This window comes from Herpailurus yagouaroundi, unplaced genomic scaffold (genome assembly GCF_014898765.1).
Source record: "Herpailurus yagouaroundi ecotype Mexico unplaced genomic scaffold, PumYag 193, whole genome shotgun sequence".
NCBI lineage: Eukaryota > Metazoa > Chordata > Mammalia > Carnivora > Felidae > Herpailurus > Herpailurus yagouaroundi.
Window position 1 is genome coordinate 8437502 of NW_024412424.1, and position 16116 is coordinate 8453617.

Sequence of the window (16116 nt, forward strand, 5' to 3'; positions counted from 1 at the left end):
GATACCATATGGTTTCACTCTTATGTGGATCCTGAGAAACTTAACAGGAACCCATGGGGGAGGGGAAGGAAAAAAAAAAAAAAAAGAGGTTAGAGTGGGAGAGAGCCAAAGCATAAGAGACTGTTGAGAACTGAGAGCAAACTGAGGGTTGATGGGGGGTGGGAGGGAGGAGGGGGTGGGTGATGGGTATTGAGGAGGGCACCTTTTGGGATGAGCACTGGGTGTTGTATGGAAACCAATTTGACAATAAATTTCATATATAAATAATAAATAAATAAATAAATAAATAAATAAATAATAAATAAAATAAAATACAAAATAGAAAAAACTTTCAAATAATGTTCAATTAGATGTCTTTGTTGATGATGATATTCTTGTTAAAATATAAATTTAAACAAGACTTTTTATGAATAGATTTTATGTATTTATTCTGTTTCCAGTTAATATTAATTTAATCAAACAAAATATATTTTAATTGGCAGTTATAATACATTTAGGAACATTGTTCTTCTCCTCACTCTTTCATATCATTAATATTAGAAGCTCTTATATATTTCTGTAGCTTAATGTTTAACGTGTTTTGCTATTTTCTTGTACAGATAAATAATCAAAATGATCATATACTGTTTTTATTAAGAAAGAAAATTGTTCAGAGTTCTAATCATCAATTTTTCCAGTACGATCATTCATTTTATTAGTTTTTATTAGTTTTTAATGATTATAAGAAGACTATCTTCAAATTTTAATTCCTTGCAGCCAGGGCATCTTATCCTTGGCACTGTTCACATTTTGGGCCAGATAATTCTTCATTGTGGGGGGCGGTCTTGTGCATTATAATATACTTGGCAGCATATATGACTCCTACTCAATAAATGTCAGTAACATTTCCCCCCTTGAAGTTGTGGCAGTGAAAAATGTAGACATTGCCAAAATCCCTTCTCTACCACTACTCATCAGTAATGCTTTTGTGAAAATAATTTCTGTATTTTATGTATTTGTCTTGATTTAAAATTACCAAAAATTTAGAATTTGAATAGATGAGAAATCTCATAAATTATTGGAAAGTTGTAATTTGTGATATTACATACTTTTTATTTATTATAGGTAATATTTGTGACCTTGGCCACCCTATCACCTTGTTTCCAATACTAGTGTTTGAGGATCATTGTGGAGATGAGTCATTCAAATTATAGTATGTTTGTAATTAAAACAACAATTGATGAACAGTGTATGGCTTTGAAACCTTGTTGAGTGAGACATGAACTATGACACCCTTAAAATATTATCTACTACTGTATAACAAAGTGTTTCAAAATTTAGTGGATTAATTTAATCACCATTTTATCTCTCATTATTTTGTACCTTGACTGGGGCCACCTGGACACTTAGTTATATGGCTATAATCATCTGGAGGATCAGCTAGCTGTGGTGTCCAAGAGGGTCTATTCACATGTCTGGCATCCTGACAACGATGGCTGGAAGGCTCTCCTCAGCCAGATCACTGATATAGCTAGACTTTCCATATAGTCTCAAGGCTTCTCCATATGACTTGTCTAGCAGATAATCAGAATTCTGTTTTAGAGTTAAGGAAAGGTGCTCAGAATCTCATACCTATTTTCTAAATTTCCTGCAACAAAGGTGTTTAGAGACTGTAGGAGAGACTACCTTGTGATTAATCTTAGGAATGATTTCATAAGCCAATCAAAATGAAGAAACCAAATTAAACTAATCTTAAGCATTAGAGCTCATTTTTGTCTGATCAGACTCTTAATGTCTTTACTTTTGACTAATGACTTCTGAAATTGTGTATTTTGGTAATACCAACTTCATTCTAGCGTCTTAGGTTATTGTAGCATTTATTAATAAAATAACTGTATGCCTTTGAATAGCGTGTGTTTGTATTCTTAAACTTTAAAAATTTAACAACTGGAAATAAAGATAGAGATAACCATTTCATGTGGCAATGATATTTTGTGGAACCATGGTGAAAATTCTTTATTATTTGTAAAATATAATCATTTAATGATTCTACACACTTTAAAGTGATAAAAATGCATTTCTATATATCTTTTATATATAATTCTGTTTAATTGTATATATAATTTTATTTTATATTAATTATATATAATTAATATAATCACAATAAGTAAAAATTTCAGTAGGTTTTTTATAGCTGTTCGTGTTTAAAGAAAATTAAAAGGTGACTTATTAGTATGTCTTGAGTTGCGTTTGACTTATAATAAAACTCATAATAGCCTGAATAAAATATATCTGAACTAGATAGCAAATAGAGCATTCAGAAGTATTAATAAGTGGTAAAACATTTCTTTCTATAAAACAGTTTATAAAACTCTCAAAGCTTAATTGTTTTGTTCTTCATGAATACTTTGTAGTAAGATACTACATTCTTAAAGAAAAACTGGGATGAGGAGCACCTGTGTGGCTCAGTGAATTAGGCATCTGACTCTTGATTTCAGCCAGGTCATGATCTCATGGTTCATGAGATTGAGCCCTGTGTTGGACACTGTGCTGACAGCGCAGAGCCTCCTTGGGATTCTCTCTTTCTTTCTCTCTCTGCCCCTCTCCTGCTTGTGCATGCTTGCATGTTGTGTGCGCGTACACTCTCTCTCAAAAATAAATAAACATTAAAAAAAGGAAAATAAAAACTGGGATGATTATAAAATATGCTTTAAGTTACATACTTTTGTGACTATATATTGAAGTTTTACATTTTAAGAGGATACTATGTAGGAAAAATAAACTACTAAATTTTATGCCCAGTGATCTTAAGAATGATAGGTTTTTGTCTTTTGCATTTTTTGAAGGCTTTATTTTTGCATCATACACTCCAGGGTAAAACTTATTTAGGCTTTATAATTTTAGAAATCAAAAGTTTTTGAGACATAATATCTTTTGGTGAAATGTCATGTTACATAATCGTTAGGCTTGCCAAAATATTAGCTTTCTTAAGAGCATACATAAAGAATTAAAAAATAAGAGAGATAAAATTAAGAAAAGGACAACAGATTTGATAATTTTGTGTTTTTAATTTTTTTTTTCAACATTTATTTATTTTTGGGACAGAGAGAGACAGAGCATGAACGGGGGAGGGGCAGAGAGAGAGGGAGACACAGAATCGGAAACAGGCTCCAGGCTCTGAGCCATCAGCCCAGAGCCTGATGCGGGGCTCGAACTCACGGAGCGCGAGATCGTGACCTGGCTGAAGTCGGACGCTTAACCGACTGCGCCACCCAGGCGCCCCAATTTTGTGTTTTTAAATAAAATATATACTCATGAGGAAAAGAATGAAATTCTAGAAAGTTTATATTTCCCATTTTGTAATTAGGTTTTATGTAATAACTGTCAACTAGATACCTAGAATTCTGCCAGATAGCTACAAGGCCTTATAGAATGTTTTATTTACATCATAAAAGCAGAGGTATAGAGGCATGAAATTGCAAGGCATGTTCAAGGAATGTTAGATACTCCAAACTGGCAAGGGCATAGTACAGAAAAATGATGGATGCCAAAGCAGGAAAGGTAGGTTGGATCTATATTTGAAGACTCTTATATGCCAGAGAATCTAAGGAATGCTAAAGAATTTGGATTTTGTCTCTCTGGCAACAGGGAATCTGCCATTTAACAGAGGAGTGTATCTACCATTGCCACACAGCATAATTATAAAATGGAGTTTATTGGAGAAACAGTAAGCACCTGTTAAAGATACATATTGAAGTATTTATGCATGAATTCTAAAATTCTCTCTAACGTACTGCATTAGGTGAAAATGTGTATGTGGGGATTAATGAATCAAGATTGACAAAATGTTGGTACTTATCAAAGCTGAGTGATGTGTTCATGGAGGTTCATTATGTTATTCTGTCTAATTTTGTGTGTATTTGAAATAGGGATAACATTATTACTTCAAAGAATTGTTATAGGAATCAGTGAACTTATATGAAGCTCATAACAAAGTGCTTATTAGCACATGATAACAGTGCAATAAATGTTTGCTTCTGTTGCTATAACAACTACTGCTATGGTAGTATAGGGCTGCAAGTGAGACTTGAGATCACCTTAGAGGACAAAAAAGAGGAACTAGCACAAAGAGACTGAGAAATGGAGGTTATAATTGGCTAAGGAGAAGGAAGTGTGTTTTTTGTTTTTTAGAACATGGTGATTAATGATTTCAAGTACTGTGGAGTAGTGTAGTAGAATGTACTGAGTAGGGGGTATTGTGTTTTACAATTAGAAGGCCATTGGTGATTTTTAAGAGACTCCCTTTATGTGGATCCGGAGAAACTTAACAGAAGACCATGGGGGAGGGGAAGGGAAAAAAAAAAAGAGGTTAGAGAGGGAGGGAGCCAAAACATAAGAGACTCTTAAAAACTGAGAACAAACTGAGGGTTGATGGGGGGTGGGAGATGGGTATTGAGGAGGGCACCTGTTGGGATGAGCACTGGGTGTTGTATGGAAACCAATTTGACAATAAATTTCATATTAAAAATAAAAAGAGAATCCCATTTAATAGGATTGATAGTAGCAGAGAGCCAGAGTCTAGTGAGTAGGTAACGGGTGAAAGGAAGGAAGTAGATGTAGATTCTAGGGAGTATAAGGTTGTTGGTTTGGGGAGTAGAGAAGTCTGATGAACATTTTGCATTTGATTTATGTAAAATTCTGGAAAATGCTGATAATTTATAATGCCTTAAACCAGTTTAGTGGCTGCCTACTAATAATGTTGAAAAGAGGAATGGATTACAGAAAAGATAAGAGAAAACTTTTGGGGATGATGCAAATTTCTTTATTTTAATTGTGTCCATGGTTTCACTGTATATGTACTATATGCCCAAAGCATCAAATTCCACACATGTATGCAGTTTATGGTATATCAGCAGTGTGTCATATATCAGCTATACCTCAATAAAGTTGTTTAAAAAAACCATTAAATGGTTTTTTACATCAGACCCTGAAGATGTGATTTCACATTCACTCTGAGAGTTACCATTTCAGTTTCTCAATTTACTTCTACCTGTGGTGGTTAATTTTGATACAGACTTGGTCAAATATGAAGTAATCCTGAGAACTTATCTGATGTTATTTTTAAATGAAGGGAAACTATAGTTGTCATCAGTAAGAGTTCTAACTGAAAATCTTTTTAAAATGACTTTTATCGTTGTTACTCAGCATTGGAATTTTGTGTTTGTGATCTGGAATTTATCTAACAGCCACATGTTAAGTATACTCCATCAATGGGCCTTAATTATTAGTGTGTTTGTATTGTTGTAGGTGGGGAGAAAGTGGTAGAAGTTGAAAAGAATGAAGGCTAGGTGGTATTTTGTGCAAGGCTTACTTGTGTTTGGAAGTCCTCAAGACCACCCGTAAGTTTGAAGATTTGCTATGAAGACCCACCGGATTCATTATATAGTTGCTCTCAAAAGCTATGAATTACTTTTTGTATTCTATGAGGAATCTGCAAAGGGAAAAAGATGAATGCAGTAAAGTCTGGAGAAATCAGCTACAGGGTTCCAAGAGTCCTTTTCCAGTGGAGTCACACAGGACAAACCTAATTCCCCCAACAACACTGTAACAACACATGTGAAATGCTGCCAACCAGAGAAGCTTGTTTGAGACCTGGTGCCCAGAGTTTTTATTGTCACTGGTGATATAGGCACCTTCTACTTAGTACATAACAAAATTCCGCACTCCCAGAAGGAAAGCACGTATTTAACATAAACCATATTGTTTGTGCCAAATAGTTTAGGCACAGTGAGCAATTCTTACCAGTTAATGGTGAGAACTCTCCACAAATTTAAGTTTAAATATGAGAGTTTCAGTTGGTCCATGTTTCAGCAACAGTTTTCATTTTTAGTCTTTTAAATTTTAGCCATTCTAATGAATGAGCCAGCAGTATCTTGTTCTGATTTTAATTTTTATTTATCTGATGACTCAAGAGGTTAAAAACTTTTTCAAATGTTTATTGACCTGTTGCCTCATTTTTCTGTGTAGTATCTGTTTATGTCTTTCACTTACATTTTACTGGGTCTTTTTTTTTTATAGAGTTATGTGAATTCTTTATTCTGAATACAAGTCCTTGTAAATATTTCTTCTAGTTTGTGGCTTGCCTTTTTCTTTTTTTTTTAAGTTTATTTATTTATTTATTTATTTTTTTTTTTGCAACGTTTTTATTTATTTTCGGGACAGAGAGAGACAGAGCATGAACGGGGGAGGGGCAGAGAGAGAGGGAGACGCAGAATCGGAAACAGGCTCCAGGCCCTGAGCCATCAGCCCAGAGCCTGACGCAGGGCTCGAACTCACGGACCACGAGATCGTGAACTGGCTGAAGTCGGACGCTTCACCGACTGCGCCACCCAGGCGCCCCTAAAGTTTATTTATTTTGAGAGAGAGAAAGCGAGCCCGCAGGGGTGGGGTAGAGAGAGAGAGAGAGAGAAAGGAAGCTGGAACTCTGGAACCATGAGATCATGACCTGAGCTGAAATACTTAACTGTCTGAGCCACCCAGGTGCACCTGGCCTTTTTATTTTCTTAGTGTTGTGTTCTGAAGAGTAGATTTTAATTTTGAGGAAGCTAATTTGTCATTTAAGTTTATTTTTGTTTTGGTAGAGCTAATGTTCTGTCTTTAGTATCTTTGTCTAATTCATTTTCTGACAGTTAGGTTAGTTGTATTTTGTAGGAAATTTGTCAAAAATACTTTTGATTTTTTTGTTATAGTTATTCAAGCTATTTATTATTTTTTAATGTCTGTAAGATATTCAGTGGTAATCCCTCCTTCATTCCAGATTTTAGAAATTCGTGCCCTCTCTTTTTCTTGATCAAATCTACATAGATTTTTGTTGTTTTGTTGATCTTTTGAAAAAAATTAACAACTTTTGACTTCAAACATTTTTTGGTTGATTATTTCAAAGATCACTGCTTTCTATTATCCTAGTCATTTTATTTACTTTCGGATTATTCACTTTTATTTTTAAAAGGTGTTTTTGGAAGTGCCTGGGTGGCTCAGTTGGTTGAGCATGCAACTTCAACTCAGGTCATGATCTTAGGGTTCATTAGTTTGAGCCCTGTGTTGGGCTCTGTGCTGACAGCTCAGAGCCTGGAGCCTGCTTCAGATTCTGTGTCTCCCTCTCTTTCTGCCCCTCTCCTGCTCACACACACATACACAAACACACACACACACACACACACACACACACACACACACACACACACACTGTCTCTCTCTCTCTCAAAAATAAATAAAAATAAAAACATTAAAAAAATAAAAGAATGAAATTTTGCCCTTTGCAATGATGTGGATACAGCAATTATGCTAAGTAAAAATAAGTCAGTCAGAGAAAGACAAATACCATATGATTTCACTCACATGTGGAATTTAAGAAACAAAACAGATGGACACAGATGGGGAAAAACAGTAAGAGAGGCAAACCAGAAAACAGACTCAACTGTAGAGAACAAACTGAAGGTTGCTGGAGGGGAGGGGGGCAGGGGGATTGGTTAAATAGGTGATGGATATTAAGGAGGACACTTGTGATGAGTAGTCGGTGTTGTATGTAAGTGATGAATCACTAAATTCTACATCTGAAACTTATATTACACTGTATGTTAGCTAACTGGAATTTAAATTGAAAAGAAATTTTAAATGTTTTATTTATTTTTGAGAGAGTGCAAGCAGGGAGGGACAGAAAGACAGGGGAGCAGAAGATCAGAAGTGGGCTCTGCGCTGACAACAGCAACCCAATGTGGGGCTCAAACTCACAAACTGTGAGATCGTGACCTGAGCCTACATCAGATGTTCAACCAATTGAGCCACTCAGGCACCCCAATTAACTGGAATTTAAATAAAAACTTACACTGTTTTATATTATCTCACAGTTTTTTTGTTTTTGTTTTTTTTACTGCTGTTTAATTTTTTAGGCTTTCCCTCAACTATGTTCCTTTATTTGCGTGGTTTTAATACTAGGTCTTCAAGTGTGCTGCTCTTTCTTCCACAGTATTTAATCTTCCATTAAATACCTTGAATGAAGTTTTCACTTAGATTTGTTTTTCAGCTCTGTTATTTCCATTTTGTTCCATTTTGTATATTTATTCCACTTTCATTATGTTCATGGTTTCTCTTAAATTTTTGAGGAAACTTTAATAGTTATTTTTAACTTCTTTTCTGCTAGTTACCATTGTATATCATTTTTGGTCTATTTTTATTGATTACTTTTTCTTCTGATTATGGTTTATATTTTCTCATACCTAGTGATTTTTTGTGTTTTCTTTTCCAGAATTTTGAAGTTGTGTTGTTGAATTTATTGATCTGAATTTTGTCATCTTCTTTTAAAGAAAGTTTAATTCTTTTCTTTTTTTAAGTAGGCTCCATGTCCAGTGTGGGGCTTGAACTCATGGACCCTGAGACCAAGAGTTGCATGTTCTACCAACTGAACCAGCTAGGCACCCCAGAAGTTTAATTCATTTTTGCAGGCAATTAATTCACTTGTAATTCAGCTTGATTCTTAAGGTTTGTTGCAGTATGTCTATAATAGCCTTTACTCTTTACATGCAGTCTTACTGGGTCTTTATTGCAAGACCATGTGTTCACGGAGTTCTTTCATTCTGGTGGGTTAGCATTTAAATGTGTACCAATCTTATGTTTTTTCCAGGAATTGTTTAGTTTACAGATGTCCATTAATTGCTCTTTTCCTGGACTTGTATAGTTTCACTCTGTACGATTGCAGCTTAGTTTTCAGGCAAAGACTCAAGGAAATCTCTATGGGGAATCCTGTAATTCTTGGTCTTCATGATTCCCTTCTGTTCTGTCACACAGAATCCATCTCTTCCACTCTTCTTTACTGATGTGTACAGTGTTTACTAATGTTTACAAATGTTTACAGTGCTTTGCTCTGTGCTGTCCTGTTTTGATCTATAAAGGCCTCTAGACAAAAAGTGTTAGAAAATTGTATGACTCACTTCCTTTGTTTCCCTTCTCCTAGTGATCACACATTACTGTGCTACTGGTTGTCTAGTTTCTGAAAACAGTTGTTTCACATATTTGGTTCAGTTTTCTAGTTGTTTTTGACAGAAGACAGGTCCTGATTTTCTTTGTTATACGTTATATTTTTGAGATAATTAAGGATTCATATGCAGTTATAATAAATATAAAGAGATCCAAGTCTTCCATTGATAACATCTTATAAAACTGTAGTACAATATAAAAACCAGGACAGTGACATTAATATAATCAAGAGGCAAAACATTTCCATCACCACAAGGATCTCTCATTTTGCCTTTTTGTAGCAATACCCACTTCCCCTCCACGTCTACTGCCTTGTGTTTTCTGGCAACCAGTAATCTGTTTTCTTTTTTTTTAGAATTTCATCATTTAAAAATGTATGTAAGTGGAGCCATACAGTATGGCAGCATTTTGGAATTGGGAATTTTCACTCAGCATAACTGTCTGGAAATTTGTCCATATTGTTGCATGTATCATTCCTTGGGGCATCTGGGTGGCTCTGTCAGTTTAGCATCTGAATTTGGCTCAGGTCATGATCTCATGGTTTGTGAGTTCAAGCCCTGCATTGAGCTCTGTACTGACAGTGTGGAGCCTGCCTGGGATTTTCTCTCTTGCTCGCTCTCTCTGTCCCCCTCCTTGTGCGCTCTCTCTCTCTCTCTCTCTCTCTCTCTCTCTCTCAAAATTAACAAATACACTTAAAAAATAGTGCATTCCTTTTTATTTTTGAGTTATATGTTATGACATGGATATACCATTTGTTTAACCATTCATATTTTGAAGGTTATCCAAGTGTCCAGTTTTTTGCTATTAAAAGAGAACTGTTTTAAACATTTATGTACAGGTTTTGTGCTTTCATGAGTAAAAGTTTATATTTCCCTGGAGTAAATGCCCAGGCATGCACTTGTTGGTTTATAGGGTAGTTGCAGATGTAGTTTTTAAAGAAACGGTCAAACCAGTTTCTAGAGAGGTGGTACCATTATACATTTCCACCTGCAGTGTAGGAGAGATCTAGTTTCTTGGCATTCTTCCCAACATTGATTTTGTCACTGTTTTCTATTTAGTGATTCTGATAGGTGTAGTAGTATCTCATTGTAATTTTAATTTGTATTTCCGTAATGGTTACTGATGTTGAACACATGTTTATTTGCCATCTGTATATGATCTTCACACCTTTTACCCATGTTCTAATTGGACTTTCTGTTTTTAACTATTATGTTTTGGAGTTCTCTATATATTCTAGATACTAGTTTTATATCAGATGTGTGGTTTGAAAATTTTTCTCTCCATCTGTATGCTCTTGAACAGAGTCTTTCACAGAGGAAGTTTTAAATTTTGGTGGAGTGTGACTTGAGAGTGTTTCCTCTCATGGATTGTGCATTTGGTATAAAATCTAAGAGTTCTTTGCCTTCCCTTAGATTTCCTGTGTAGAAGATTTTCTCTTATGTTTTTTCTAAAAGTTACATAGTTTTATCTTTTAAGTCTTTGATCTATTTGAAGTTAATTTTTAGAGCAGGTTTGATGGTGAGGTTGACTTATTCCATCTATACCTGATTTGTTGACACTATCAGGGATATTGTTTTGTGTATGCATGTCCGGTTGCTCCAGCTTCATTTGTTGAAAAGGTTATTTTTCCCCTATTAAATTGCTGTTGTAAAAACAGCAACAGTATATTTGTGTGGGTCTGTTTCTGGTTTCTCCGTTCTATTCCATTGATCTATTTGCCTGTCTCTCTGCCAATACTGCAAGTCTTGATTTTTGTAGCTGTCTTGAAATCTGATAGACTGATTTTATTCTCACACTTTATTCTGTTTAAAAATTCTTTTATGTATTCTAGTTTATTTTTCATATAAACTTTAGAAGAATCTTGAGAATATGTAAAAAATCTTGCTAGGATTATTTAGGGATCATATTAAACGTGTACTGGTTTGGAGAGAAATGATAGGTTGAGTCTTCAAGTCCATGCACATGGTCTATCTCTTTGGTTATTCAGTGTTTTTGACATTTTCATATACAAGTTATGTATCTGTTTTGTTAGATTACACCTGAGTATATCCTATTTTTGAGTGATTATAAATGGTATTGTATTTTAAATTTCAGTGTGCTCAGGTTCATTGCTAGTATCTAGAAATACAATTGATTTGTGTATGTTTATTTGTGTCCTGTAACCTTTGTTTAACTCTCTTATCAGTTATAGGACTTTTTTTTTTTTAACTTCTTGGGATTTTCTACATAGATAATCATGTCATTTGCAAGCAGAGTCATTTTCATCTCTTCATTTCTGAACTGTATGCCTTTTATTTCCTTTTTAAAATTAGTGCTTTATTGGGGCACCTGGATGGCTCAGTCGGTTAAGCATCCGACTTCGGCTCAGGTCATGATCTCATGGTTTGTGAGTTTGAGCCCCAGGTCAGTCTCTGTGCTGACAGCTCAGAGCCTGGAGCCTGCTTTGGATTCTGTGTCTCCCTCTCTTTGCTCCTCCCCTCCTTGTGCTCTGTCTCTCTGTCTCTCAGAAATAAATAAATATTTAAAAAAATTTAAAATTAGTGCCTTATTTCACTGGCTAGAATTTCCAACACTATGGTGAATATGAGGTGCCCTTGATCTTAGGGGGAAAATATTCATTCTTTCACCATTAATGGTTCATAATGCTTCTTTGTAAGTGCTTTTCATCAAATTAGGAAGTTCTCCTCTATTCCTAGTATTAATTTTACTTAATATTATTTCAGCTTTATTGAGATATAATTGATAAAGTTGTATATGTCTAATGTGTACAAGATGATGACTTGATATATGTATACTTTGTGAAATGATTTACACAGTTAATTGATTAACACATCTGTCACTTCACATAATAACTTTTTTTTTGCTGGTAGAAATGCATAAGATCTATTCTTATAGCAGATTTCTAGTACACGACCCACTTTTATTAGTCATAGTCAATATGTAATACATTAGATCCTCAGAGCTTTTCATCAGCTTATATAAGTTTATTATTCAGCTTATAGCAGAAAGGTTGTACCCTTTGACCAGCATGTTCACAATTTCCCCACTTCCTAGCCCCTGGTAGCAACCATTCTACTCTCTGTATGAGTTCAATATTTACTTATTTATTTATAAAACATACACTATTTGTCTTTCTATGTCTGGCTATTTTCATTTAGCATAATGTTGCAAATGGCAGAATTTCCTTCTTTCCTTTGGCTGAATAATATTCCATTGTGTGTATGTGTGTGTGTATCCCATCATCTATCTGCTTATCCATTGGTAGACACTTAGGTTGTTTCCATATCTCGGCTATTGTGAATAATGCTATAAGGAATATGGGAGTGCAGCTGTCTCTTTGAGACATGATTTATAGTTAAGATTATATCTTGCAGATACATAGCCAGAGGTGGAATTCCTTGATCATATGTTGGTTCTCTTTTTAATTTTTTGAGGAACCTAAATAGTGTTTTACATAATGGCCAGAGCAGTTTACATACCACCAACAGTGTATGGGATTTCCTTTTTCCACACTCTCACTAAGACTTATCTTTTTTTTTTTTTTTTTTTTTGATAATAGCCATTCTAACAAATGTGAGGTGATATCTCATTTTGGTTTTGGTTTGTATTTCCTTGCTGATTAGTGATGTTGAACACTTTTTCTTATACCTTTTGGCTGTTTGTATGTCTTTGGACATACAATGAAATGTGTATTCAATTCCTTTGTCCATTTTTAAGTCAGTCAGATTATTTGTATTCTGCTTCTGAGTTGTAGGAGTTATAGGAGTTATCAGATTTATGGTTTGCAGATATTTTTGTTTCAGTATGTTTGTCGCCTTTTCATTTTGTTGAGTTTTCCTTTATTGTGCAGAGGCTTTTTGGTTTGATGTAATCCTAATTGTCTGTTTTAGGCTTTTTGTTGCCTGTGCTTTTGGTGTCATATCCAAAAAAGTCATTGTGAAGACCAATGTCAGGGAGCATTTTCCTTGACTTTTCTTCTAGGATTTTTATGGTTTTGGGTCTTATATTTAAATCTTTAATCTGTTCTCAGTTGATTTTTGAGTATGATGTGTAAGGGTGTATTTTTATTCTTTTGCATGTTTATATCCAGTTTTCCTATGCAATTAATTGAAGGGAACTATCATTTCCTCATTGTGTATGCTCAGCACCTTAGTCATAAATTAATTGGTTGTATATGTATGGATTTATTTTTGAGCTCTCTATTCTGTTCTTTAGATTTATGTGTCTGTTTTTATGCTAGTGCCTTACTCTTTTGATTACTATAGCTTTTTAATATAGTTTGAAGTCAGGAAGTGTGATGCCTCCAGCTTTGCTCTTCTTGCTCAGGATTGCTTTAGCTCATTGGGGTCTACTGTGGTTCCAGATTAGTTTTAGTATGGTTTCTTCTGTTTTTGTGAAAAGTGCCATGGGAATTTTGGAAGAAATTGCATTGAATCTGTAGATGGTTTTGTGTAGTATGGCCATTTTAACAGTAGTAATTCTTCTAATCCATGAACATGGGATATTTTTTAATTTTTTGTGTCTTCTTCATTTTCTTTCCTCTGTGTCTTAACAGTTTTCAGTGTACAGATCTTTCACCTGCTTGGTTATATTTAACCCTAAATATTGTATTCTTTTCGATGCTATCGTAAGAGGATTTTATTAATTTTTCTTCTGATAGCTCATTTTAGTTTAAGAAATGCAGCTTATTTTTTGTATATTAATTTTTTATCTTGAAACTTTAACAGCTTTATCAGTTCTGAAAGTCCTTTGGTGGAGGCTTTATGGTTTTCTCTATATAAGATCATGTCATAGGCAAAACAGAGACAGTTTTAACTTCTTCCTTTCCAAATGGTTGTCTTCATTTATTCTCTTGCCTAGTTGCTCTGGCTAGGACTTCTGTGTTGAACAGAAGTGGTGAAAGTAGGCATCCTTGCCTTCTAATTGGTTGTAGAGGTAAAGCTTTCATCAAATATGTTTTCTGTGAGCTTGTCATATGTGGCCTTTATTATGGCAAAGTGTATTCTATCTATACCTCTCCATCTATACCTGAGAGTTTTTATCATAATAGGCTATTCAATTTTGTCAAATGCTTTTTCTGCATTTATTGAGATCATATTTTTATCCTTCATTCTGTTAATGTATGTATCACTTACTGATTTTCATATGTTGAACTATCCTTGCATTTGATGGATAAGTCCCACTTAATAACAGTATATGATTCTTTTAATACGCTATTTTTAAATAAAATTTTAATGTCTATTTATTTTTGAGACAGAGACAGTGCACGTAGGGCAGGGGCAGAGAGAGGGGGAGAGAGGATCCAAAGCAGGCTCTGAGCTGACAGCTGCGAGCCCAGTGTGGGGCTTGAACCTATGAACTGCAAGATCATGACTTGAGCCAAAGTTGGATGCTCAACCGACTGAGCCACCCAGGTGCCCCTTTAATGTGCTGTTGAATTTGGCTTGCTAGTATTTTGTTGAGAATATTTTTGTATCTGCATTCATCAGGATATTGGCCTTTAATTTTCTTGTTTTGTTAAGTCAGCATTACCTTGATACATGACAAAGATGTCTGGCTTTGGTATCAACATAATGCAGACTTTGTAAAATGAGCTTTGAGGTGTTACTTCCTCTTCGGTTTTTTGGAAGACCCTGAGAAAGATTTGTATTGATTTTTCTTTAAATCTTTGGTAGAATTCATCAGTTAAACTATCTGTTACTGGAGTTGTCTTTGTTCAGAGGTTTGAAACATCTGATTTAATCTTCTTAGTCATAATTGGTTTGTTCAGATTTTCTTTTTTTTAATGTTTATTTTATTTTTGAGAGAGAAAGAGAGAGAGAGCATGAGCAGAGGAGGGGCAGAGAGAGGGACACAGAGGATCCGAAGCAGGCTCTACTCTTAGAGCAGAGAGCCTGATCTGGTGCTTGAACTCACAGACCATGAGATCATGACCTGAGCCGAAAGCAAGAGTTGGACACTTAACCAACTGAGCCACCCAGGTGCCCCTATTCAGATTTTATATTTATGATTCAGTCTTGTCAGGGTATATGTTTCTAGCAATCTGTCCATTTCTTTTAGGTTAACCAATTTGTTGGTGTATAATAGTTCATAGTAATCTCTTATAATCCTTGTATTTTTGTGGTATCAGTTGTAGTGTCTCCTCTTTCATTTAAAAAAAAACTATTTTTTTCCAGTGTGGCTGCACCAGTTTGCATTCCCACCAACAGTGCAAGAAGGTTCCCATTTCTCCACATCCTCTCCAGCATCTATAGTCTCCTGATTTGTTCATTTTAGCCACTCTGACTGGCATGAGGTGGTATCTCACTGTGTTTTTGATTTGTATTTCCCTGATGAGGAGTGATGTTGAGCATCTTTTCATATGCCTGTTGGCCATCTGGATGTCTTCTTTAGAGAAGTGTCTATTCATGTTTTTTGCCCATTTCTTCACTGGATTATTTGTTTTTCGGGTGTGGGGTTTGGTAAGTTCTTTATAGATGTTGGATACTAGCCCTTTGTCTGATATGTCATTTGCAAATATAACATTGTGGAGGTTCCTCAAAAATTAAAAATAGATCTACCCTATGACCCAGCAATAGCACTGCTAGGAATTTACCAAAGGGATATAGGAGTGCTGATGCATAGGGGCACTTGGACCCCAATGTTTATAGCAGCACTTTCAACAATAGCCAAAATATGGAAAGAGCCTAAATGTCCATCAACTGATGAATGGATAAAGAAATTGTGGTTTACATACACAATGGAATACTACTTGGCAATGAGAAAGAATGAAACATGGCCTTTTGTAGCAACGTGGATGGAACTGTAGAGTGTTATGCTAAGTGAAAGACAGAGAAAGACAGATACCATATCTTTTCACTCTTATGTGGATCCTGAGAAACTTAACAGAAGACCATGGGGCAGGGGAAGGAAAAAAAAGGTTAGAGAGGGTGGGAGCCAAACCATAAGAGACTCTTAAAAACTGAGAATAAACTGAGGGTTGATGGGGGTTGGGAGGGAGATGAGGGTGGGTGATGGGCATTGAGGAGAGCACCTGTTGGGATGAGCACTGGGTGTTGTATGGAAACCAATTTGACAATAAATTTCATATATAAATAAAAAAAA

General features: G+C 35.1%; 1 protein-coding gene across 1 annotated transcript in view; it reads left to right on the forward strand.

Moving 5' to 3' along the window:
- Positions 1-3627: 3627 nt before the first annotated feature.
- DOCK3 (dedicator of cytokinesis 3) overlaps positions 3628-16116 on the forward strand; it is a 419595-nt gene continuing 407106 nt past the window's right edge. Inside the window, exon 1 of the mRNA XM_040445563.1 lies at positions 3628-3706. Coding sequence (XP_040301497.1) covers positions 3686-3706 — 21 coding nt within the window. The 5' untranslated portion in view covers positions 3628-3685. The remainder of the gene's footprint in view (positions 3707-16116) is intronic.